At 59.9% G+C, this 25,525-nt stretch overlaps 2 protein-coding genes and 1 long non-coding RNA gene across 8 annotated transcripts; 2 read left to right on the top strand and 1 right to left on the bottom strand.

Moving 5' to 3' along the window:
• Positions 1–22: 22 nt before the first annotated feature.
• BCKDHA (branched chain keto acid dehydrogenase E1 subunit alpha) lies at positions 23–25,525 on the bottom strand. Of its 6 annotated transcripts, none has more exons than XM_019804267.2 (10): positions 25,368–25,525; positions 16,779–16,961; positions 16,592–16,678; positions 12,836–12,944; positions 9,737–9,898; positions 7,963–8,169; positions 7,626–7,767; positions 7,250–7,421; positions 6,582–6,673; positions 23–1,805 (listed from the first exon to the last, which is right to left on the bottom strand). In XM_019804267.2, the coding sequence occupies exons 1-10, from the start codon at positions 25,473–25,475 to the stop codon at positions 1,646–1,648; spliced, it is 1,422 nt and encodes a 473-aa protein (XP_019659826.2). In that variant the 5' UTR covers positions 25,476–25,525; the 3' UTR covers positions 23–1,645. The 6 variants fall into 6 exon arrangements, with proteins under 6 accessions (XP_019659826.2, XP_034495574.1, XP_011228703.2 ...); XM_034639683.1 differs by having other exon boundaries at positions 6,582–6,748; XM_011230401.3 differs by lacking the exon at positions 25,368–25,525 and adding an exon at positions 24,206–24,436 and having other exon boundaries at positions 6,582–6,748.
• B3GNT8 (UDP-GlcNAc:betaGal beta-1,3-N-acetylglucosaminyltransferase 8) lies at positions 3,939–5,839 on the top strand. Its single transcript, XM_002923680.4, has 2 exons — positions 3,939–4,008; positions 4,393–5,839. Exon 2 carries the CDS (start codon positions 4,425–4,427, stop codon positions 5,616–5,618), a length of 1,194 nt encoding a protein of 397 aa, XP_002923726.1. The 5' UTR covers positions 3,939–4,008; positions 4,393–4,424; the 3' UTR covers positions 5,619–5,839.
• On the top strand, positions 12,942–16,187 carry LOC117795309. The gene is made up of 2 exons (XR_004619283.1): positions 12,942–14,648; positions 15,571–16,187. It is a non-coding gene; the product is annotated as an uncharacterized LOC117795309 (long non-coding RNA).

The following is a 25,525-nucleotide window of genomic DNA, read 5'->3' on the forward strand; positions in this document are numbered from 1 at the left end:
GGGGGGGGGGGGAAGCACTCCTGGTTTTTCTTCCTTTTTATTTTAATGAAAACTCGATGACATTTACAGTGTTGCGAACAGGAGCTGCCAGGGTGTCCATTTGTAATCCCCACGGTGGGTGTCTGTACTTGGCCAGCTCTCTCAAAGGCAGGCAGCTAAGCACTTTTATTTTAAAGAGCTAGGTAGGGGCTGAAGCCGGGGCAGGCACACCCCTCCACACCCTTCCCCTCCTCATGCGGGCCTCCCCCTTGCTGCCTCCTCTCAGGAACCTCCGCAGGCTGGACATCTCAGACCTCCCCGCCGTGTCCAACCCGGGCCTCACGCAGATCCTGGTGGAGGAGATGCTGCCCAGCTGCGAGGTCCTGGGGGCTGACTGGGCCCAGGGCCTCAAGTCGGGGCCGGAGGAGCAGTCTCGGGACACAGCCAGCCCCATCCCGGCCTAGCCCTCAGCCCCCTCCTTGTCAGGCTGGGCATCAGCGGGGCTCCGTGGCAGGGCTGGCACCACCGGCCGGTCAGAGGGGAGAGCATGAGGCTGGCGTACTTGTTCACCACCTCAGGGGCTCTGGCTGGCTGCACCCCAGGCTGAAAGGTCACAGCTCCTGTCACCTTGTCCGGCAGCTCTTTCCACAGTCTTCTCTCCGGGGTTCCAGCAGCCTCCTCCTGCCTCTTCGGGCCGGGCCCAGGGGAGGTGCACCCCCCCCATGACTTCCTCTCTTGATTTACCCCCACCTGGCCACTACCATGCCAAGAAACCCCGCTCTTGACTTGTCCAGAGACTCTTCTCAAAGTATCCTCATTTGAATGTGCTGCTGTTCCGGCTGAGTCCCTGACTGATGCAGGGGCACTACCAGCCCGTTTCCCTGTGGGACAGCGCTCAGCTCACCATGCCCGCGGCACCCCCGGCCTCCACTCGCTCAACGCCGAGCGCCCCAGGCCGACGGTGTCCCCACTTACCCATGTATTGACTCTGCCCCAAATCCAGCTTTCCCCTCTGCTCCTTGAGAACGCGCCTTTGAAACGGTTTTCCTTGGCTAAGTGGCGCGCCAAGGTTTGCCGGGAGAGGGCGCCCGAGAGAGGACAGCGGGAAGCCTTCGCTTCCAGTGTGTGAGCTCTGTGGCTCCTGCCAGGCCCGTGGCCTCCCCAACAGGCGGCTCCTGAAGTGCCCGGGGCCTCCCTGCGAAGACTCCGCTGCGTCCCAGAAGGGGCACTGCCGGTAAATGCCAAGACACCTTATCGGTGAATCTCTTATTTCGATTCACTGTTGAAAGTCAACAATTCTTGACATTAAATGTGTTCAAATTACTGTGTGGTTTTTCTCTGCTGACTGGATCCACACTGACCCAGCAGTGGCATCTGGAGTGTTCCAGGAGACAGACTCACAAAGTGGGGATTTGGGGTTGGTTTTGGTCCTGCCTTTGGAGCGCAGTGCTGAGCTCCTTGGTGGCGGGAAGCGGGCGGTGGCAGCACAGTCCGGCTCTGGCCAGGGGCTGGGACAAGGTGCCAACTGAGGCACGTGCCCTGGGAGTCCTGAGGCAGCTGCACCTGATTGTTGGGGCAGTAATGACAATTCTAAAGATAGATGCTGGACAGATTCTGCGGGGTGCCCTTGAGCGCTCACAGACAAGGACAGGTCTGTTGACTCGGCTCAGGCCGCCTTCTGGGAAGGGGTGCTGCCCCCCGCAACCCCTGTAGTGCTGAAAACTGTGGCATTTGAGTTTGCAGGTTGCCGAGTGATGATGGTTGAATCCCCAGTCTTGACAATTTTCTCATGTTCAAGTGAGGGTGCCGACTGGTAGAGAGGGACCCTGAAATGTGGAATGGGGTCACCTGGTTCGACCCAGCAGAAAGAGACGCTCTCGAACCCCGAGGAGGCTGAGGAGACCAGCAGCCTGCCTGTGCTGGCAATGCTCTGCTCCCCTCCCCCAGGCAGATGCTTCGGAAGTGGGTGTCTGCTCTTAGGCTCCTCACAAGCGCCCCTGCTCTCACCCGACCCACAGCCGCCAGGGTTCCGTCTCAGCAGGCTCGGGGGGGCACAGCCACCCACTAGCCCCCAGAGAGGGCAGCCTCTACACTAGGAGAATGGCAAGATTTGCAAACATAGAGCAGAAACCTGGGGGGCGGGGCACGAGTCTAAGGGTGTTAAACCAGTGAGGGCCAAGTTCACGGTCCAGGGCACGCACTTGCGATAACCAGTTAGCTAGTGCAGCTGGATGGCTCTAACAGCTTTCTCAGGTCGCTGACTGGACCTTGGACTCAAGCGTGGTCTCTGGTTAGCGCCCTGGCATGATCCAGAGGGGGCGCCCAGAGCTCAGGGAGGTCGGTGTTGGACCGGGGTGCTCATGTGGGAGCCACACTTCCAGCCCCAACTGTAAGGCACCTCTTAGGTCATTCTCCGGGATGGACTGTCCCTGTTCCAACTGCTGGGCGGTTTCTCCTCCTGATTGGACCCAGACTGCTGCCCATAGCAACCAAAACCCTACCGAGATTTCTAACCACCCCCAGGAGGAGCAGTGTAGGCTCTGCTGGGAGAAGTGAAATGAGCCAGGGGAGCTCCGGGGGCCTTGCCACCTCTCCCTCTCCCAGGCCCGGGGCGGGGGGTGGGGGAGTGGAGACCCCTCCCGGGTGCTCAGGACCCTACCCTGGGCCCCTGGCTGTCCTTGCCCACTCCCACTTCTAGTGCATGACTACCCGACACTCCTCAGCGCGCTCTTCCTCCAGCTGCTCCCACAGGCCCCATTACTCAAACCTGGGGCTTGGAAATCAGCTCTGGACAGATAATCAAGGCCTGCTGACAGACAAGGTGCCAAGGAAGAGATGATCCAGACAGTCCTCCCAACCCAGGCTGGAGACAAGGGGGTCAGGCCAGGCTCAGTGGGGCCCCTGGTCCCCCCCCCGCCAAGGTTCCAGGAGGTCAGGGTTAAGGAGGCCCCACCTGCCCACCTCCTCAGATAGCTGTTGTAGCCCCAACAGCAGGGGCCCTGGAGGGCAGGGACACAAACACAGGCAGACACCCTCTCCGGTCCCAGGGGGCCGGACGTGAGTATTCCCGGAGTCACTGTGCAGCTGTGGGCGGGGCTGGGAGGGAGGACGGCATAGGGATGGATCCCCGCCTCCACAAGGCAAACACCAGGCACTAAAGGGCGTGGAGAAGGTGAGAGGGTCAGCTCAGCTCGAGGGCCTCCGGTGCCCCCACCCCACCCTCCACTGGCCTCTAGCTTGGCACCGCCCTCCGCCTCCCCTTTGCCTTCCATCTGGTCCCCTCCCGCTCCTCCCTGGCTCTGGAGGTCCGCAGACGCCCTTCTCAGTCCCACCCCACAGGTCACCCACCTGCCTCTCAACTTCACTCTCCCCTCCCGCACAGGGGCATCGGGCTACCCGGTTTGTCTCACTCCCCGTCTCTACACCCCTCCCCTCCCTCTCTCCCTGCAGCCCTCTCTTCTCCACCACCCCCTCCTTCCCTCCTCTCCCTTCCCCCACTTGCCCCAGAGGTCTCCCCCGTCCCTCCTTCCCCACCCACCCAGTCCATCTCTCCTCCCCACCAGCCCTTTCCCCACCCCCACCCTGACTCCGGGGCCCACAACACACCCCATCTCTGGCACGGCCGACCCATCCCCTCAGCACATTCAAGGCCGCCTCCGCAGCCAGGCGCCAGCCCCCACTCCTCCCCGCCCAGCTCCTTCACTATGGGACTCTGCCTGTCCCTGGGCCATCTCGCCACTGCCCAGCCCGGGCTTGGGCCTGGCCCCTCAGCCTCACCCTCCCTCAGACTCTACCAGGCCCTGGCTCTCCCCGCCGGGCCTCGCTGGGTCCCCCGTCTGTGTCTTTGGCCACCCCGCACCTTTCCGCTGTCTCACCAGAAAACCAGCCCCAACACGCCAGAGCCCCATCCCTCAGGTCGGCCTCCAGCCCTCCCCTCCATCCCCTCCCGTCCCCTCCTCAAAGGGAGGGAGCGAGGGAGGGCCTGACCAGAGGCCCCCGACGCGGCGCGGGCGGGAGCTGGACCCAGAGGTAAAGAGGAGGGAGCAGGTCCATGGCCCCCCTTCCCTGGGGTGGGGACTGTTGGGACGAGGGAGGCTGGGTTTCTAGATGGTGAAAGGGCTGACCTGTGATTCTGACTCCTGGTGAGGGAATGAAGGGGGGCTGGAATGGCCGAGTCCCCAGTCCCTGGGGTGGGGCTGCGGACTAGGTCGGTGGAATGGGCTGGGCAGGGCAGAAAGAGCAGGGTGTCGAAAGAACTGGAACGGGGTTCCGAGCTCCAGGAACAGGGAAGAGCTGGGTCCTCGGTGGGAGGGTGGGTTTAGGGGCTGGGGCTGAGAGAAGCGGTTACACGGGCTGGCAGGGACTGCTGGCGCCCATCCCTGCACCTCAAAGGCCTCTGTGGCTCCTCTGCAGCTCCCGCGGCCACCCCTTCCCCGGGCTGGGTCATGCGCTGCCCCAAGTGCCTTCTCTGCCTGTCAGCGCTGCTCACGCTCTTGGGCCTTAAGGTGTACATCGAGTGGACGTCCGAGTCTCAGCTAAGCAAAGCCTACCAGGGACCCCGGGACACCCCACCAGGCCCCACACCCGCCAGCCCCGAGCCCACCCTGCCAGCTAACCTCTCCGCCCGTCTGGGCCAGAGCGGCCCACCGCCCTCAGCTTACTGGAATCAGCAGCAGTGGCAGCTGGGGTCCCTGCCCAGCGGGGACAGTGCTGAGGCAGGGGACTGCCGGGCTTGGGGGGCTGCCGCTGCCGCCGAAATACCAGACTTTGAGTCCTACCCTAAGGGCCTCCGTCGCTTCCTGCTGTCGGCAGCCTGCCGGAGCTTCCCACCGTGGCGGCCCGTGAGCGGCGGCAGCCAAGTGGCCGGCTGCTCTGGCACCGACGTCCCCTACCTGCTGCTGGCCGTCAAGTCGGAACCAGGGCACTTTGCTGAACGTCAGGCCGTGAGGGAGACATGGGGCAGTCCCGCTCCCGGGGTCCGGCTGCTCTTCCTGCTGGGCTCGCCGGAGGGTGAGGCAGGGCCTGACCTGAGCTCCCTGGTGGCCTGGGAGAGACGCCGCTACAGCGACCTGCTCCTCTGGGACTTCCTGGACGTCCCCTTCAATCGGACACTCAAGGACCTGCTGCTGCTGGCCTGGCTGGACCACCACTGCCCGGGCGTGAGCTTTGTCCTGCAAGCTCCGGACGATGCCTTCCTGCGCACGCCTGCCCTCCTGGATCACCTGCGGGCCCTGCCACCCAGCTGGGCCCGAGGCCTCTACCTGGGGGAGGTCTTTACCCAGGCCAAACCCCTCCGGAAGCCCAGAGGACCTTTCTATGTGCCCGGGTCCTTCTTTAAAGGTCACTACCCAGCCTACGCAAGCGGGGGTGGCTATGTCATTGCTGGGAGCCTGGCCCCCTGGCTGCTGCGGGCAGCCACCCGTGTGGCTCCCTTCCCCTTCGATGACGTCTACACTGGCCTGTGCTTCCGTGCCCTGGGCCTGGCACCCAGGGATCACAAAGGCTTCCGCACAGCCTGGCCAGCAGACCAAACGGCCGACCCCTGCACGCTCCGGGACCTGCTGCTCGTGCAGCCCCTCAGCCCCCAGAACAGCATTCGGCTCTGGAAACAGCTGCAGGACCCCCAGTTCCAGTGCTGAGTCTTGGGGGAGCTGGAGAGGGGGGAGGGCGGACCTGGCCTGCACCTCGGTGCCTGTCCCTGGCTCGGCCTCTCCTGGGCCTCAGTGTGAGGGAGGAATCCTAGAATCCTGACTGCCTGAGCCCTTCCTGGGTTCTCCCAGGTGAGGGGGCTGGGCTGCAGGAGGCAACAGACTGTTTCTGTTACTTCTTGTTTTTGAAAAATATGCACCCCCCATTCTGAGACCTGGAATCTTCTTTGTGCCCGTGGGGCCCCGGAGGAGTTGACAGAGTGAGTGCAGCTGCATGCTGACCTTCACACTGAGAACTCTCCCCGCCCTTACTGGGCAGGGCCAGCTCTGATGGCCTCCTGGTCACTTTGCTGAACGGCAGCCTTGTCCCACCTAAGGGAGAACAGGAGACCGTCTTGGGAGGAAACCCCCCCAACACCGGCCAACCTGTCTGCCTAAACGGACCCTCCAGCTTGCTAAAGTTTCCGGGGGAAGTACTTGTCTCAACGGCCCAGCCTTTATCTAGAGGGGAGAAGCAAGGGGTGGTCCCAAACCAGTCATGCTGGGCTCTCCTCCCACCTCCCAAACTCCAGGAAACAGACCAGTGCGGGTGCAGAGCCAAATAGAGAGAGTTTATTGGCCACCTGCTGACCACCTCTCACTTTGAGGGAGTGACTTCCACAGGTTGGCCCTCCACGCCCACCCCAGAGGGGCTTCTAGTCCTGGAGGCACCCTAGGCACCCTGGCCCAGCCCCTGGGAGAAGGCACTGTAACAGGCAAGGAGGGGGGCTGACTGAGCCCCCCCAGAGTAACAGCCTGGAGGAGTGGGGATGGGGGGCTGGAGCCCTGGCCCTAGTATTTTGGAGGGAGCTGACTGGGGAAGGAGGGTAACGTCCTGCCGCTCCCTGGGCCCCCCAGAGTGGTGCTGCCCCTCAGGGTCGTTGAGGTTGGGGTCGGGGGACGAGCAGGCCTCACTTCTCAAAGTGGTCCAGGGGGTAGTGCTCCCCGTAGGTCTGGAGGTGCCGGGCCAGGGCCTCCTGCTGCTTGCGGAGCTGGGCGGGCATCTCCTGGTACACGTCAGAGAAGAGCAGGCTGGGGTTGGGCTTCGGCTTCCGCTCCGCCTGCTCAAAGGCCTCCATCACCTGGGGGAGGTGGGACAGTAGACACGCAGCCGGCCCCCCATCCCCTACCTCTGGGAAGCCCCCAAGCCCGGCCTCTCCTCTCCTGCAAGGTCGGCGCTGCGCTAAACGCAGGAATTGGTGCAGCCTCTCAGCAGAACCAGGCAGCAGGCAGCTCAGAGGCGAAGAAACCGAGGCGAGGAAGGAGGGCCCAAGCCAGGGGGTCCTTCCCACTGGGCGCACAGGCCGGGGCTCCCGGCTGGCCGAGGAGGGTGGGACACACACCGCGCATGGATTAGGTCACCTCAACCCTGCCCACCTTCGGAGGATACCCCGCATGTCCTTCCTCAGACAGGAGGGTGTGGAGGGCAGGCAGCATGCTGAGGACGTGGCTAGGATCCGGCAAAGGCACGTGCCCAGGTCTCCCAGCTCCGTGTCCCCCAATCCTCCCAGGCTTCTCTGCCACGCACTGCCCTGGACCACGCCCCCCCGGGGCATGGGTTTCCAACAGAGGGAGGCCCCCACCTTCTTGCGGGATTGCTTCCTCCAGGCCTTCTCCTGCTCGTCGTCCCACCAGCCCCGGCTCTGCAGGTAATGGCGCAGCCGGGAGATGGGGTGGTCCTGCTTGTCCCAGTAATTGACCTCGTCCACCGAGCGGTAGGCTGAGCTGTCATCACTAGTGCTGTGGTGCCCGATCCTGCGGGTGGAGGGGGCCCAGGGTCAGGTGGGAGCCCCCAGCAGAAGGTCAGGAGGGAGGGGGCAGACCAGGGGAGAAGGGTGGCGATGGAATAAAGGCCACGAAGGGGATCCGATATGGGGGATGGGGTCGTGTTCTGGGGACAGTGACCCATGCAGGGGAGGTGGGGTCAAGGCCTCAGGGAAGGATGCAGGAGGCAGGCACCTGTAGGTCATGGCCTCGATGAGGAAGGGCTGGTTCTCCGCCACCGCCCGCCGCCGGGCCTCCTTGGTGGCGTTGTACACGGCAAACACGTCGTTGCCATCCACACGGATGGACATGATGCCATAGCCCGGGCCTCGGGCAGCTGTGGGGACAGAGAGGCAGGTTGGGCCTGGGGGCTCAGATGAGGACCACGAGCAGAGAGCGGGGAGAGGGAAGGCAGGAGAGGGGAGACAGCAAAGCAGCATTCCTGCGACCCCTCTGCTGCAGGCACCGCAGGGAAAGGACTGGGGGGGGGGAGCAAGCAGGCAGACTGGGGAGTGGCCCTCAGGGACCCTACCTATGCCGTCCCCGCGGTACTGCTCCGACGTGGGCGTGGAGATGGCATAGCCGTTGTTGCGGCAGAAGAAGATGATGGGGCACTCGAGGGTGGCAGCGAAGTTGAAGCCGGCGTGCGCATCCCCCTCGCTGGCCGCCCCCTCCCCGAAGTAGCAGATGACCACCCTGTTGGCGTTGGCCCGCTTGGCCGCGTAGGCCGCCCCCACCGCTGCAGGGGGAGGAGCGCTTGAGTAGGAGCAGAGCCACACGCCTTCCCCACCGGCTCTGCCCTCTCGCTCTGCCCCACAACCTGCCTCAGCCGCCCACCCCCAGCGGATGGCCACTCCCCACCCCCTTGCCGAGCTGTGCAACCTGAACACTTGGGCGGCCTCCTCTGACTCCCCGCCACTCCCCGCACCTCTTCCACCTTCAAAACTCCCTAGAATCTGACCCCGTGTCCCAGTCAGTCTGCTCGCCCAGTCACGGCTCACCTGAGCTCCCAGCAGCTTCCTCACTGGCCCCCTGCTCCTCCCGCCCCACCTGTTACCCTGGGACAGCCAGAGGCCAGTTGAAATGGTTAAAATGTGAACCAGGCTGACATTCCGGCCCAGCGCCTCTCTCCCCTGTGGCTCCCGCTGCCCTCAGACTCCCCTGGATCTGCGGCCTTTCTGCGCCTGAGTCCCTCCTGGCCCCCCTCCCACGTTCCACACCTGCCACGGGCTCCCCCACCCCTCGAGCCAGCAAGCAGGCACTTGCTTCAAGACCCCACGTGGCGCCCTCCCGGGCTCCTGGTCCTACTGCAATGTCATCTGTGATGCAACCCCCCCTTCCTCCATCACACGTGCCCTCAGGACTGCTTACCCCCGACCCGTTCCCCCACTCCCCGTGCTCCTGCTGCATGCTTCCTGTCTGTCTCCTCCACTTGGAGGAGGGATGAGATGTTCGTCCCTTGCTCACTGCGCCTAGCATGGCTCCCACATGGCAGGGACTCCATACACTTGCCCACTGAGCAGCTTAATGGTCACTAAATGGACGGTAAGGGCCAGGGCCCAGCCTTCCGGAAATCTTACCTACCCTCAGGCAACATGCCACCTCCTCTCACCTGCCCGCCTCCCACCTCCGAAGCGCAAACAGCTCCTCGTTCAGGCACTACGAGCTGTAACGCGTACAGGCCTCACAACCAGCACGCTGCTCAGCGCCACGGACACAGCAACGCGTGTATCTTGGCAGCCGTGGGGCAGAGAGAGTCGGAGCCCAGCCTGGCCCTCAACAGGACTGCAGGGTCCAGAGGGCAGGGAGCGAGGTCAGGTTCTGGGGTCTCCGTGCCACATGGGTGCGGGTCTAGCCCGAGGGGTCTGCTTCCCAAGCTGTCACTTTTGAGAAAAGCAACTCTAACTGCTCTAGGGACTGTGGGCTTCCAGAGTGAGCTTCGAGGGAGTGAGACTCCGAGGTCTGAGGCAGAGCACGGTCGGGGGCAAGAACCCAGCTCTGCCCAGGGACCCTTTGCGAGGAAGCTGGTACCCGCTCAGTCATGTGCAGTGCTGTGTTGATGAGCGGACAAACGGGATGGACAGTTTGGGAACAAGAGCGTGGTCACGCCAGCTCCAGCCTGCCAAACCAGAGCCCCCCTCTGGACACCCCCAGACGAGAGGGGTCTGACAATGTAAAGTCTGGAGCCTGCTCCAGCACTCTGACCCCGGCACCCACCGGGAAGCCCCGGGAAGGGCAGGGATGGAGAAGGGCTGGGGGGCACAGCGGAGGACGCTGGTCCGCGAGCCCCAGGCCCGAGTCCTCACCCTGCGGGATCTGTGTGGCCAGCGGAGAGGAGATGGTGACAAAGTGGCGCTCCCTGCAGCCGTAGTGCACGGGCATCTGGCGGCCCTTGCCCAGGTCACTGACGTTGCCGTAGCACTGGGCCATGAACAGCTCCAGGGGGTAGTCCCGGTACATGAGCACACCTGGGGGGAGAGGGGCCCGCGTGAGCCGTGGCCGGGGTGCAGGTCCAGACCGCCCCCTGGGTGTCCCGGGGCGAGGCCCCTGGCACCCAGCCTCCGTGTCCCTGTGGGTCGCATAAAGGAACTGGACTCGAGCAGCGGCGGCAGATTCAGAGGCTCACAGGGACCAGGCAGGGGGGCAGACCAGAGAGCTCGGGCCTGTCCCGAAAGGGAGGCCCCTGTTCCAAACACCCAACTGCTGCTCGGGATGGCCGTCGGCCGCTTCTTCAAAAGAAGGCAAAATCTGGCTCACTTCTTTTTTTTTTTTAAATGAGAAACTACCTGATGCTGATGTTTCAACTCATGCAACTACTTCAAAAATCATCATACGAACCAAATAAAACTAAGGGCCGCCAGCTCACAACTTCTGATCTAGAGAGACAACATCCGAACCTGCTTACGGCTGTAAAATCCTTTCTTCAAACAAAACCTCACCACCACATGGAACCGCGCTGGGTGAAGGGGGCCCTGCCTGTTGGGTCAGAGGACAGGAGGGGGTTAAGGTGGTCCTAGGACGAGCAACGACCCGCCCCGGGTCGCCTGAAAAGGGGGACGATCGTCACACCCACACCTGAGGGGCAGTGCGGGGGGGTTCGAGGACACCCGTGGAAGCATCTAGAACCTGAGCACAGCAGAGTGGCAGCTGGCTGGTGCAGGCGTTTCCAAATCTCTTCCTTTACTAGAGAACTCTTTCTTCACACGATGGTGTAATGGGGGTCACACCGCACAGGAGCCACATTTTGTGTGGGCTGTGCACACGGTCCCTAAGTCACGGCAATATGAGTGTAAAGTTTGGTGCCAGGCGCCTTTCTTCTGAGCCCCTTCCAGAAAGTAACTTGATTAATCCTCACAACAACCTCCCGAGGGAGGGGGGATTATTCTCCCCATTTACAGATGAGGACACTGAAGGAGGAGAGCTCCCAGAGCCGGCAGTGGCGGGGGGTCTGTTCACTGGCTAACGGGGTGCCACTGCCAAGACAACCCCCGCAGGCGGTGGGCGCTGCCCGGACAACTGGCTCCTGGGCACACGCTGGAATTGGGAGTTGGGGTGAGGGGTGCTGGGTAGGGCTTCAGCCTTGGCCTCTCATAGAACCAGCCGGGGAATGTCCTGTCACGTCACACCCCCCCACCCCACCCCACCCCACNACCACACCCACACCACACCACACCACACCACACCACACCACACCACACCACACCACACACACACACGGAGTGGCCTCATCGCACATCACACAGATCAAAGGGGAGGTACTCCGGGTGATGCGGGAAAGGCGGGCCACGTGGAGGGGGCTGCCTCACAGTGCGGTTCGCAGTCCATCACATGAGAATCGGCGGCGGCAGGGATGGTGCAAACACAGAGTCCTGGCCGGGGCTCAGGCAGCTCTGACGCGTCCCAGGAAACCGCAGGCCCTGTGGCAACTACTGCTCTAGATGGAAATGTGTGGCCTCTGAGCTCCTTCTGACGCGTGTCCCTTCCTGCTGGTGCCACGGTCGGCACTCCACGCACATCCTCGGTTTATATCACATGGCCCGGCATGGGCACCAGCACAGGGGCTGCCTTGGGGAGACCCTGCTCCACCCCGCAGGAGGCAAATGGCCTGGGCCCCCGGGACCTAAGCTCCTGGGCTGCCGGCCGCCTGGCTAAGACGGACACAGGGCTGCTGGGAGGCTCCTTCCTCCAGTAGGGTCGGGGCAGGGAAAACGGGGTGGCGCCTCCACCGCTTCCAGCACTTAGGACAGCACCTTGGCCTTGAAGAGCTCAGCGAGGGCCGGCTATTGTTCTGAGCGCCCAGGTTCTCTGCACTCCGTAGGTGGGGACTGAGAGGGGAGCAGGGGCCTTGTCAAGGCCAGGCACCGGTCTCACAGCTCCCACCTCTCTGGGGGGCCCAGACACAGGGACTTCTGCAAGGCCAGCCCACGTGTGGAGAGCCCGGCAGCTGCCCAGGACTCCAAGCCCCCCCAATCGTCCTGCCTGGAGTCCTCACCGGAGAGGCCCCTTCTGCCAAAACAGGCAGGAGGCGCTCAGCAAACCTGGCAGGGGCTGGGCCTACAGCCCAATGTCTGGGGACACCCAATACACAGGACATCTGTCCCCCTAGGGCGTGGGGGATGGGAATCGGGTGCAGCGGGCACAGGAGCAGACTGTCCAAGATGCCACGCTGGTCCAGGGACCCGCCCGCCTGGCCAGCCTGTCCCCTGCTGAAGAGTCATCTCAGGTGGGAGCACCGCCCCCCAGCACATCGCCTCCAGCTCTGAGCGCTTGCCCAGTGCCAGGCCCTGTGCTGCAGGCTTTGCGTCCCCCACCCCGTGATTCCTCCGTGCTCATCGGCCTGTTTCACACCTCGTCTCGGACGCTGCTGTCCTGTCACTCCCTCACTCAGAAGGGGCTGGCCCCGGCTGCCACTGCCAGGCCCTCCCATTTGCTCTGCTCCCCGAAGGACACGGCACCCGGAGAGGCCAGGGGACCCTGGAGCCCCAGGCTCTGGATTGGGATCCCCATGTGGGCCCACCTGGGGCCAGCCCCACCCTGACTGCATGCTGCTAGCACTCCCAGGGCAGGGGTTCCAGTGCCATCATCAGCTCCGTGTTGGAAACCAGAAAACAGATGCTCACAGAAGAGAAGCAACTTGTCCCAAACCTGCCAACTGGCAGCCAGCAGAGCACGAGTGGCCACAAGGACAGGCTCTTCCCTACAACCCTGCCTGCCTGGCCTCCAGACAGAGGAAGCCCGCCACCACATCCCCCTGGCCTTGGCTTGGCTCTTTCTTGCTCAGAAAGCTCTTCCTGGAAGAGCACGTGGAGTAGCTAACGTGGGCCTCCCCTTCCTGCCCAGAGTGACTGGGCCTGACCTGCCTCCCCAGGGACCACAGACACAGGCCACGAGCCGGGCAGACATACCTGCCTCCCGGTACTGGCCGAACACCAGGTCCGTGTTGTCCAGCGCTGCTGCACTCCCCACGTGCGTCCCCTCCTCGCCATAGTTGGTCATGTAGAAGGAGATCCGACCCTGGGGGTATAGGAAGGCCCGGAGGCCCAGGCTCGGTTATGCTGGGCAATGACAGGGAACCATCTGGATAACTGGCCAGCTTCTGGAAACTTCTTTCATCACCAGACACGTCCTGGGCTAGGCCAGGCCGGGGTTGCCGCCTTCACGGAGGAACTGCCAGATTGGTGAGAGCCGGGTGACGGGAATGTGTGACGGGAGGCCAAGGTGCGTGCCCAGCCCACCAGAGAGGGCGTCAGGGAGAAATGCCCAAGCCGGGCAAAGCTTGGGATAGATGCAGGTTTTCGGGCAAAGGGAACAGTCAAGGCCACAAAGCCAGAATAGCTGGGACAGAAAGTGGGAAGGGTGGGGACAGACAAGGCGGCAGAAGCAGTACCCAGTAACGCAGTGAATGACACACTGGGACTTTACCTTGGGAACTGCACCCACAGCTCTCTCCGGGGAGCCACATTTTAGAAATGGCTGGCAGTCACGTGGGAAATGGATGGTGGAGACAGGACTGAGTGCAGCCCGCCAGGTAAGAGGGGGTGGTGGCCTGGCCTGGTCGTGGCAGGAGGCAGGCAGAGGAACGGAGGGGAGCGGCTTAAGCAGAGTCAGAGTGCCAGGGAGCGGAAGGCCCTTGCTGGCTGGCCACACCAGTGCCCTGGCCAACTCCCTTCTCCTGAGCCCCCCAATTCTAGAGCCTGGAGAAGTCAAACATTCTCCCAATCTCCCTTACAGCCAGGGGTGGCCAGAGACACAGTTCTTAAGCCAGAGACTTAAGTGGAAGTCTGCTTCTGCTTTCTTGATAAAAGAGATGAGTGTAGCTGGCGCCATCCCTGCTCCCGCTGGGCACACCACTGGGAGGCTGGACCTGTGGCAGCCATCTTGCGAAAATGAGGCAACACATGTGGGATGAAAGCCAGCTCGCCCACAATGGTGAAGCAGAAAGGCAGGAAGTCTGGGCTCCTGGCGTGGTGCTGAGCAGCAGAATGGATCTCTAACTAAACCCATAGGGACAAAGTAAATTAGACGGGAGAAAGCGATCCGAGGGGGAAAACGGAGACAGGGAGATGCAGGTCTCCAGCTTGGGCAGATGGATGGACGATGGCACCCTCTGCTGAGAAATGGCCTAAGGGAGGGAGAAGCTGCGATTGAGTCTGGACAGGCTGAATTTGGTGTGGGACATCCAAGGCAAGCAGCCAAGAAGATCTGGGGCTACGAGGTGAAGTCTGGCTGGAGATTTGGGGCACCCTGGCACAGAGCCAGAACTAAGCTCCCCAGCACCACGTGGGAAGTGAGAGAGCGGAGGTCGGTATCTGAGGGACGCCCCCTGCCCGGTCCTCATGTGTTCTGCAGGCCAGGCTTTCAGTCGTGGTGAGAAAACGAGATGAATAAAGCTTTCTTCTAAGGGGGGAGCCAATTAAAAGTTAATTGACCTCCCACAGCCATGTGGGTGGATGCTGGGTGCTGGAGGCCTGTCAAGGGTGGTGTGGGGAGGAGCCTGAGTGCTCTCCCACCCAGGAAATGGGACCTGGCTGGAGGCAGAGGTCGCTGGTTGTCTACCCAGTTTCCTACCCCTCTCCCTGCTTGCTAACCGAGATCTCATTCCGCCGGCAGCAACTGCCCGCAAGGAAAGACCACATTTCGGCCTCCCTTGCAGCCAGGAGCGACCCACGCAGTATGTCAGAGGCTACTGGGCGGGACTGACTGCAAAGTTCTAGAAAGGTAGGTATGAGGAGATAGTTGGGACATGTCTGACCTGACACTGTCCTTCCACATCCTGCCTGGAACGAGGTGTGATGGAGGGAGCTCCAGCGGCCATTTGCTTCATGAAGGGCCCTCAAGGCGAGGAGCCAAAGCTGGGCATCCAGTGACATCGTGATGCCACCATACCAGCCCCAAGCAGGTTTCTTTTATCCAAGATAAAACCCTCCTCATCTGTTTAAGCTACTGCATTTGTTTCGGGGAGTGCTTTGGGGGAGGTCTGTTACTTACAGCTAAACAGAAGCCGAGCTAATACAAGCTGGGCCTTGACCCAGGAGCTGATCCTGAGGCCTCGTCTGTGGCAGCCAGCGCACCAAGGGTCTTATGTGTTGGGCCTCCCAGAATGCCTACCCCTACCTTGCTATCCCCGCTTTTTAGCATACTGAAGAAACTGAGGCAAAGCCAGGAAAAACCGCTGCCCAAAGTCACAGCTGTGATTGGACCCACATCTGCTGGATTCCAAAGCCCCTGTCTGCGCAGCCAACACAGGCGGGAAGGAGCCCAGGCGTGTTGAGAGGGTGGGAGGGACGGCCTGGCCTGGTGGAAAGGCTGTGGCGAGGGGAGCAGAGAGCCGAGGCCCCAGGGGAACGGGAGACAGGGGAAGAGGAAGGGCCAGGCCCACCCCTGTGTGCTGCAGGAGCCAAGGGAAGTTCTGGGCAAGTTTCGGGGTGGAGGTACTGCCCTATTTTGGAAAACCAACACCTAGTGCCCTGTGAGTGGGCGTCTGCTTAGTACTGTCCCATAGGCCACGGGGCCTCATGCTTCAGTCCACAGGGGGACGGCCTGGGGACTTGATTCTCAAGCACAACCCTACTCCTGACCCAGCAGGTGCAGTGGGCACGCAAGGCCCCAACGCTGAACTTTCTTCCCCCTTTTCCCACAGGAACCCTGGGCCCTGGGAGGGACGGATTCCACAGCTCTCTTGGATCCTGGGGACGGGCACGTGGTCCTCCTGGCCAGGGACTAGCTCAAGGGGGCGTCTGTGACGGAACCCGGACCCCAAGCATTAGCCCCGTCCTTTTGCTGGAACGTCAAGGAGCAGACATTCTCTTGCCACTGCTAAGCAGAAAGGATAATCGTTGCGAGGCTGGCAGGGTTACAATAGCTAATATTTACTGTGTGCTGGCTAAACACCAGCATCGCTCTTCCGAAGGCCATGACGAATGCCACCAGCAGTCCTTAAGCCAACCCCATGAACTGAGCACAGATAAGAAAACGGGAGACCTGACAATGAAGCGCCTCTCCCAGGGCAAAGCTACAAAGTGGCAGAACGAAGACTTCGGTTGTAATGTCCATACCCTGATCCTTTCTCTGCCCCTGTCCACGAGCCTAGCCCTGCTACAGACCACTGCTGCCGGGAATGAGGGAAGCCGAGACGGCAGAAAAGACCGTCAGGGAGAGAGAAACAGGTCTGATAACACTGAGCTCCCTGGATCCAGCCATGCCTGGAACAGGACCCTCTGGACGTGAAGTTACTTGAGTCTAAATTGCCTCTTTGTTGATGCTGTTCTGACCGGGTCTCTGCCCGCTAACACGAACACAGCTGAGGCTTACAGCCCATCTGACACAGGTGCCCCAGGAAGCCCGAGGGGCACCCTACTTCTCAGGACTGTGAGGTCCCAAGGGGAAGGCCCAGCAGGTCTCCCTGCCTGTCCGCTCCCAGCACAACCATGCCCCCAGCCAGGAGCAGCAGAGGCATTTTTATGATCTGGTCCATCCTTCTGCCCCTGGGCAGCACCCTTCCCTCACTCTTCCTCCACAGTATCAAGAGAACCCCAAGAACTCTGAGGACCCCAAGACAAAGGATTTCCATCCCCCCCCCATCCTCCTTGGGAGCTACCTTCTGGCTCAAACACGGGCAGGGAGACCTCAGGCAACCCCCTCCCCAGCCCGAGCCCACGCACCTGCCGCTGGGACTCGTAGAGGATGCGGTCCATGGTGTTGAGCAGGGTCATGCTCCTGTAGAACTTGAGCACCTTCTCCTGGGGCAGCTGCGGACGGAGGCACAGACAGACGTGGGGCGGCTGAGACCAGACAGGAGATGGACAAGGGGCGCGGGCGGCACAGTGGGGGAAGGAGGGGGCCTCTCACATGGGGATCCTCGCTGGGGTTGATGATCTGGCCCTGCCGGTCCATGACGCGGTAGACGGGAATCCCAGAGATGACATTGGGCTGGATGAATTCTAGCTTGTCTATAAACTCCGCCGAGGCCCCCGGGAACTGGGGCTTGTCATCCAGGGATGGGAAGTGCTGCTGCTCCTGTCTCCGGGGAAGCTGGAGAGAGAGGAGGGTGGGGGTGGGGGTACTCAGGTCAGGAGCAGCAGGATTCCCTGGCTGACCTCACGGCAGGCGGTGTAGCCTGGCAGTTAAACCGCCAGGGCCCCAGAGGACCCTGCGGCCTGACGCACATGGTATGGATTTCAGCCTCACTGCTTTCTCGATGTGTGACCTTGGGCAAGCCACTAGAATTTCTTTGTGTCTCCGTTCCTCAACTGTAAAATTGGGATGGAGATACTATCTATCCCCCCAGGTGGCTGTAAAGATTAAACAACTCAGTAGAGAAGCAGTCACGGGGCTCAAGAACTGGAAGCTGTTCTATCAGGGGCCCAAATGCTTGGCTCTGGCATTCAAGGCCTCTCCAGTCTGACCAGATACCCCCTCTCTCCATCTCCCACTGCCACCGCAGGCAACCCTGCCCCCCAGCGCCCTTGAGTCGGCCAGACGGGCTCTTCACTGCCCCCACACAACCAGGGCGGCCTCCCAGAATCAAGGAAGTCTGTGAGCTCTTAGGTGTCAGCCTGCCTGGGTTCAAATCCCTTGCTAGGTGACCAGAGAAAAGTGATTTCTCCTCTGCCAGCCTCTCCTTTCTCATCTATAAAAGGGGGACCACCTCGTGAAGTGTCATGAGGCTTAAACGAGACTGGTTAGCAGAGTACTTGGAGCCGTACAGCAAACGCTCGGGAGAAGTGTCAACTGTCGCCTCTGCCACACACGGCTGCCAGCCCATCTCTTTACTAGAATGTCTGCGCCCCCCCAGCCCCCTGGCAAACTTCTGCACTTCGATGGCCTCTGTGCTCCAGTCCTAACCCCCACCCCTCCGGGCCCAGACTGACTCCTTCGACAAATATTTGAGCACCTGCTTTGTTCTGAGCCCCGTGCTGGGTTCTGGGGACCTAAGAGAAGCAAGACATCTGTCGCTGCTGCCCAGCGGGGAACCCAGCTGCTGAACAAGTATGGCTGAGGCTGGGGCTGGTCCGTCTCTGCCCCAGAGAAGCCTGAAGCATGGGAGAGTGAAGCAACCTGGGAGGGGGGGTGGGGGGCAGCTGGGGGTCAGGGAAGGAGCCTCAGAGGCTGGGCTCCCAGAACACGCCAAAGGCAGAAAGCGAAGGACGGGATGTCACTTGTGGAACCTAGTAGAAGTTGGACGGCCGGAGGAGCCCTGTGGGGGGCATGGCACCTTCTCAGCTGGCAGGGAAAGGCCACTGGTCGGCACAGGATGTGCGCCAACCCCGTTTCTCAGCCTTGACCTGGTCTCAGCGCTGCCGCTGCTCCCCTTTACCAAGCACTTGACAGCCACGGGCGGAGCTCTGTACCCACAATCTCACTGGGTCCTCAGAGTGGTCCGCACAGTTGGAGGCACAGACTACCAACTTCGACCCCTGAGGAAGGAGGAAGCTGAGACACAGTGGGGGGGAGGCAGGCTGACATTCAGATCCCCAAGCCTGTCTCCTCACCCCAGCTGCCACAGCTGATCCAGTTTCCCCAGTTTCTGGGCCACAGCTCCCTCCCTGCAGCTGCACTCCCAGGCGGAGCTCCAGCAAACACGCCCTGGGTCTCCCACCAGTGTGCTCAGCTGTGCATCCCACTCCCCTCCTTGAACTGCCCAGCAGAGCGGCTGAGGGGGGGCGGGGGGGGGGGTCTAAGCACCGGAGCGTTTATCTGCGCTCGTGGCTGTGAGGAAATGAAGGAAACGACACTGCCCACGGCAAGGCACGTCCAGGCCTGACCACAGCTTCCCCTGCTTGCGAGGGAAGCCGCTGAGCTTGGGCCACCCGCATGCCCCCCCTCCTGAGCACCCACATGGCCAGGCCTTTCTGTCCCCCCACCCCCAGGATTGGAAGAAGGGCAGGGAGCGTGGCGCCCAGCTCATACAGCAGGCGCTGGGCAGGCCATTAGGAAGGGACGGAGGGATGAGCACTTAGCTTCACTGGCCTTGAAGGCCGACCAATGGGGGTGCCAGGATCTGAGCTCACCGCATGGCTCTTTGCAAATTTCCTCATCTGTAGAAAGGCTGCACAGGGCTGTTGCAGAAAGTTCTAGCCATAAGGCACACAAAGGGCTCAGCACAGGGATGGGATGTGTTTCTGAGCTCAAAACTTGGTAGAAAGGAAAACCACCCCAAAATCTCGGAAGGGTAGGAAATGGGAAACAGAAAATGGCTGGCCCTTTAGGAAGAGGACAGGGAAGAACTGGGGAGAAGGTCTGGCAGCAGGACACACCGGACAGTAACAGCAGGACAGTAACAGCAGACGTGGAACAGGCCAGCTGGGGTTCGGGGCAGCAGGGGGCAGAGGACAAGGTCACAGGGCTGAGAACAGACTGGGCTGTCAGGACAGGACTCTGCCTGCTTCCGGAGGCTAGAGAGCTGCCATCGGGTCACCCGGGCACACCCACACAATGGACTCGGGCCTTGCGGGGGTCAGGGGCTCTTCCTTCCTGGGCCTGTGGAGATGCTGGGGTCCCCAGGGCCACTGTGCGGACTGGGTGAGCGGCCAGCCCAGAGGAAATGCTCCACCGGGGGAGGGGTGGTAGAATGGCCTGAGGAAGGATGCGACTCCACCCTCTTTTTCTTCCGACTGTGGTGGGGGGTGGGGATAGGTTTGTCCGTGGCCGGTAACTTACAATGGCAGAGGCTACAGAGATCTACACAAAGCCTTGCTCCCATCACGCAGGAAACACAGAGGCCTGCTCTGGAGGGTCTGGTCCGCCCAGCAGGTACTGGGGTGCCTGCCCCCTGTGGAGCCACTCCCTCTGGCACCAAGGTTAAGGTTAAGACTCCCCGCAGAGTAGACTGCAGCCTCCAGGCTGTATAACTAGAGCCCCTGAGCCTGTTTCCTACTCCGGAAGCAGCGGCAGGACTACCTATCTCCCAGGGCATCACAAGGACGACACTGAGCTGACGTGTGCACACAGAGAACATTCTGTCTGCACCCCTGAGCAGCTCCCAAGCGTATTTGATGATTATTACTATCCAGCAGGTAGCTATGGAATGGCGCCACGCCGGGCCCTGAACTGGCTGGAGAGGAGAGGGACAGCGGGGGGACAAATACCGAACACACAGGTTACAGTCAGGGCCAGGACCACCAGATAGTTACCCATGCGGACGGGGAGCATGAGGGACTCCGGGGCTAAACGGTTCTGTCCCTTTCCAGCAGCGCCACCACGTCTCCCTGAACTGGCGTCCCCTTGTGGAAAGAACAGGAATTGCTACTCCATAGGCGAGGGGTGAGGTGGGTACCAGGCACCCGCTGTGGCTCTAGGGGGGTTTTTGCTGCCAGCAGCAGAGGGAACGTGAAGAAAAGCTTTCTGGAGAAGGCGGAGTCACGCCGAGGCCTGCCGGACCAGCAAGGGTGAGCCAGGCAGGCGCTAGGGGGGAAGAAGGTGCCAGTCCCCGGGAACTACCAAGGCCAAGGCAAGAGAAGAGAGCCTGGGGCCAGTGAGGCTGCAGCACATTAGCAAAGAGCGCTCACTCGGTGCCCCACAAGGTGCTTCCTTCCCGCCTCTGTGCCCTCTGAACCCGGTGAGGCAAGCACTACTGTCTCGCTTCTGAAAAACACAGCTGGCCCCGCAGCTCAGAGAGGGAAAGTGACTTGTTCCAGGGCAGGCAGGTCCTGAGTGATGTCAGCATTGGAAGCCAGGCAGCCTGACTACAGCTGCCCCAGGAGGCTGGAGAGAAAGGTGGGGTCCGGCTGTGGACGGTTTTGTGGGTGGTGCCAGCGAGCTAAGCGCTCTGCATCTAAGCCAGCAGAGCCCACCCCAACCCAGGGGTTTCGGCAAGCACTATGCAGCCCGAGGCACTGCTAGTGGGAAGCCCCGAGGGAGGACACCCTTTCCCTGATCGCATCATACCGTCCCTGGAGAAAAACTGCAGCCCCCACTTCTTGAGACCTTCCTTACTGAGTACTTGGGATATGTGGTAAGCGTCTCCTAAGGACCATTTCCTTTCATCTTCACATCTCTCTGAGGGAAGTACTACTGCTGTCCCCATTTTACAGACGGACACTGCTGGGGGGGGTCAGGAACGCTTCTCCGTCTCTCTCTCTCTCGCTCACTCTTACTCTGAAGTAAGTAAAATCTATAAAACAAAAGGGGGTGGCTCAGTCGGTTAAGCCTCTGCCTTCAGCTCAGGTCATGATCCCGGGGTCCTGGGATCCAGCCCCACGTCAGGCTCTCTGAGCCTGCTTCTGCCTCTCCCCCTCTGCCTGCTTGTGCTCGCTCTCTCTCTTTTGCTCACTCTTGCTCTCAAATAAAGGAATCCTTCTCCCAGGAAATGACCGTCAGCTGACACCTAAAGGACCATATTCCTAAAAAGGACTCCAGGTGGAAGGAGCTCATCCAAGGGAGGGAAAAAGGGCCCATGGGGCTGAAGCGCAGGGAGGGAAGGGCATGGTGGGGGCTGAGGCCGGCCCCTCCGCCGTAGCTTCTCACCAGCCCCGAAGGCCCCAGGCAGAAGCTGCTGATACACGCCAAGACTGGACCCAGCACGATGTTGCAAGACTTGAACCAAAGCCCTATTGCTTCTCTTAGCAGCCTGGTACTATGGAGAGAAACTGGGCTTTAGAGTCCAGAACTCCAAGTTCAGACCTCACCTCCCTGGGCCTCGGTTTCCCCACTCATGATAGGAGAAAACTGCCAATGCTTTGCAATGTGGCTGTATTAGATAGGATAATGGTGTGCGTTGGCAGTGTAACTCATAAGGGCTTCCTGATGTGAAAAACGAGGCCTTGTACCTTAAGATGCCAACCAAGAGGGAGATGGACCCATATGGCAAGGAGACAAGTAACGACCATCTCCATTCGCGCCTCAACACACACTGGGCACTGCCACTCGGAGATAGCGCGTGGGGTGCTGGGGCACGGGGATCCCCAACAGGCTGCCCCTGACAGCTGGGTCAGAGAAACAACATCACTGTTGATCCACACAGACGGAGCTCTAGGTGCTCCCTCCGTCCCAGAGTAGGGACTCCAGTCCCCCCACCTGCTAGGCTCAGAGGAGTAAAGTGACTTGGCTGGGGTCCCTCTTGCTTCTTGGGCTGGTAGCTGAGAAACCAGCTCAGGACTCCCTGACAATTAAGTTTCCTTTCTTCTCTGCTCCCTGAGCACTGAAACATCTGCTATCACCCGGGGTAGAGGGGGGAGGGAGGGAGGATCAGACAAACGCCTTCTGAGCAACAGGGTGTTCAGTCGACAACATGGTGAAAGGAGAGGCAAGCAGACACAGATGAAGTCAGGCAGCCCCAGCCTTTCCCCCAACAACACAGCCTCTCAACCTTCCCCCAAAGCACTGACGATCTCTGGACTCGGCCGTGATGGGCTGAAACTGCACCATCCAACATGGCAGCCACCAGCCACTTGCGGCTACTTAAACTGATTAAAATTAAATAAAATGAAAACTTCACTTCCTGGGCCATACTAATCACACTGAGAGCTCAGTAGCCATGTGCAGTCAAGTGGCTACTGTACCGGGCAGCACAGACCTAGAACACCCCCCCCACCACAAAAGGTTCGAGTGGACAGATCCTGTCTACAAGCTTGTTTGACTAGGGGTGCCTGGGGGGGCTCAGTCAGCGAAGTGTTTGCCTTCACCTCAGGTCATGATCCCGGGGTCCTAGAATCAAGCCCCGTGTGGGGCTCCCTGCTCAGTGGGGAGTCTATTCACTCCCCCTCTCTCTGCCCACCCGCCCCCATAAGCACACACTCTCTCCTTCTCTAATAAATAAATAAAATCTTAAAAAATATTGTTTAAAATCTTATTTGACCAAATCCCACTACTCCTTCCCTTCACTCAAAAAAAAGTCTCCTTTTGGGGCGCCTGGGTGGCACAGCAGTTAAGCGTCTGCCTTCGGCTCAGGGCGTGATCCCGGCGTTATGGGTTCGAGCCCCACATCAGGCTCCTCTGCTATGAGCCTGCTTCTTCCTCTCCCACTCCCCCTGCTTGTGTTCCCTCTCTCGCTAGCTGTCTCTATCTCTGTCAAATAAATAAATAAAATATTTAAAAAAAAAAAAAAGTCTCCTTTTGGGGCACCTGGGTGGCTCAGTTGTTAAGCGTCTGCCTTCGGCTCAGGGCGTGATCCCGGCGTTCTGGGATCGAGCCCNTCAGGCTTTTCTGCTGGGAGCCTGCTTCTTCCTCTCCCACTCCCCTGCTTGTGTTCCCTCTCTCACTGCCTGTCTCTCTCTGTCAAATAAATAAATAAAATCTTAAAAAAAAAAAAAGTCTCCTTTTTAATCTTAGAAAATACAGGTGGGAGAGGGCCGGCTCAGTTGGTACAGGGCGTGACTCTTGATTTCTGGGTTGTGAGTACAAGCAAAACACTGGGTTAGAGATAACTTTAAAAATAAATAAAATCTTAAAAAAACAACCAAGTGGGAGTAATAGAAGTGGGGAAGAGAATACAAGGACTATGATAATATATAAACTTAAAAGTACACAAATAAAAGCTAGGTACTCTGAAAGACCCCCTCCAAAAAATCCCCCCATCCCATCACCCACCAAAAAATGAAGGAGGGGAGTCAAGAGAGAAAAACAGCAGGGAGACTGACCCTGGAAGGAAGCCGACTTAATCAGCCATAAATGACCTTTCCCTACTTTCTGTCCGGCCTGCCTCCCGCCCCACAGGCCCAGCCAATGGACTCCTGGGACTGGGATCAGCTAAGCAGGATCTGATCTGATTGCTCAAAAAAAAAAAGCGACAAAGAACAACCCAAAGGCAGGAAAGTGCCTCACCTCCAGCCTGTTCCAGCAACCCTTTCACAAGTACCTGCTTTAAGTGACTCCTTTTCCTATCTATGCCCCGTCTCCTCTCACCTGGCCCATCCTCTTCACCCTCCTCCCCCGCTTCTGTCCCTATCTAGAATGTCTTCCCATAGATTCTACCTTCCTTTCCTAATGGATAAGGGATCAGAGGGTCAGACCCAACCTCACAAGATCTGGACCGTTTTCCCTCCAAGGGCCCTCACCAATGCAGGTCCTGCCAAGGTCACCTCCTTTTTTCTCCTGATCTCCAAGGTCAGTTTCTGTCCCTTCCCTCCACCCTCACTTTCAACAGTGACCAACATTCCTACTGTCCTTATCAAATACCAGGTCCAGTTCTCAGCACTTTACATTTCTTACTTTTACTATAAGGTGATCAGTTAGCATTTTAGAAAGAGGGAAATGCACCCCTCTGTAGAGGTCCAGAGGAGCAGTCCTCTGCCCCAGGCCACACACCTGGAAGCACCAGATTAGGGATATGAACTCACCTTCCAAAACACTGCTTTATGATCTGTGAAATTTCAATTCATGGCTCTTCCGCAGCTCAATGCCTCTCTCCCTCTAATCAAACTGCCAGCTAGACTTCTGTGTGAACTTACTGTTAGCGGCAACAACCCAAGGGGATTCTGACCCTTTTGATAAGAATTAAGCATTTCGAGGCGCCTGGGTGGCTCAGCTGGTTGGGCGTCTCCCTTCGGCTGGGGTCATGGTCCGGGGAGTCCTGGGATCGAGCCCCGGAGGAGCGGGGAGCCTGCTTCTCCCTCTCCCTCTGCTCTTGCTCTCTCTCTCTCAAATAAATAAATAAATCTTAAAAAAAATTTATTGGGGGCACCTGGGTGGTTCAGTCGGTTAAGCACCTGCCTCCGATTAAGCATCTGCCTTCAGCTCAGGTCATGACCAAAGTCTCGGGATCGCATCGAGCCCCACTTCTCCCTCTGCCCCTCACCCTCCTCATGCTCTCTCTCTCTCTCCCTCTCTCTCTCGCTCTCAAATAAATAAATAAATAAAATCTTTAAAAAAAAAAAAAGAATTAGGCATTTATTAAGTGTTACTCAGAAATGTGGGCAAGGTGGTGGCCTGTCTGGACCCTCCTCTTTTCCCCAACAAAATTTCACGGATTATCTCCACTGTTGAGCGACCAAAACAGACAAGGTCCCTGTTCTGGCATTCGACTTTGTTACGTAATTCATTTTGAAATCAGAACTAGTAAAGGAACAAAGAAATGCAGGCGCTTTAAAAGCCCGCGTCGGAGAACCCGATCTCTCTTTTCTCCTTTTTGAAGGGGGAGGGGAGTTCTTTACCAAGAACAAAGTCTCTCCCTTGGCAGTTTCACTCTCCAATGCCTGCGAGGAAACGTCTCGCCTTCCTCCCTTGTCCCTCCACGCGGCCTCCCGTGGGCATGAGTGGCAACTAAAGAGGAATCCCCTCCCTCTCTCCAAGTTGTCTCCCTCCCTCGGGGCCCACAAAGGAGCTGCTTCACTTTTCTTCTCCTGAGGAAGTGGAAGTTCTTCCCGAGTGTCCCTTCCGATTAGTTCTCCCAGTCCCTGTCCCTTCTGTGACAGCCCTTCCTTCACTCCATGCACAGACTCCACAACGGAAGACGGCTTGACATCCCTACTCTCCCTCGGGGAAAACTCCCCAGGTACTCACAGATCTAGCCAGCCCCCGAGCCCCAGGCCGCCGCAGGAGCAGGAGGCCAGTCCGGCCCAAGCCTCGACTCGAGCCCCAAACCCTCGCTGCTGCAGCCGCCACCGCCATCTTGGCTACCAACCCCTCAGCACTCCACCCCTCTCCCGGGCTAGACTGGG

The sequence above is a fragment of the Ailuropoda melanoleuca genome, chromosome 12 (assembly GCF_002007445.2).
Source record: "Ailuropoda melanoleuca isolate Jingjing chromosome 12, ASM200744v2, whole genome shotgun sequence".
In the NCBI taxonomy this organism is placed as follows: domain Eukaryota; kingdom Metazoa; phylum Chordata; class Mammalia; order Carnivora; family Ursidae; genus Ailuropoda; species Ailuropoda melanoleuca.

Bases quoted from the DNA above. Each gene is read 5' to 3' on its own strand.
- B3GNT8 (XM_002923680.4), top strand. From the start codon at position 4,425: ATGCGCTGCCCCAAGTGCCTTCTCTGCCTGTCAGCGCTGCTCACGCTC.
- BCKDHA (XM_034639683.1), bottom strand. From the start codon at position 25,475: ATGGCGGTGGCGGCTGCAGCAGCGAGGGTTTGGGGCTCGAGTCGAGGC. The intron at 16,679-16,778 runs GTGAGAGGCCCC...CTCCGTCCGCAG, and splicing joins ACCCCAGCGAGGATCCCCAT to CTGCCCCAGGAGAAGGTGCT. The intron at 9,899-12,835 runs GTATGTCTGCCC...CTCTCCCCCCAG, and splicing joins CGGCCAGTACCGGGAGGCAG to GTGTGCTCATGTACCGGGAC.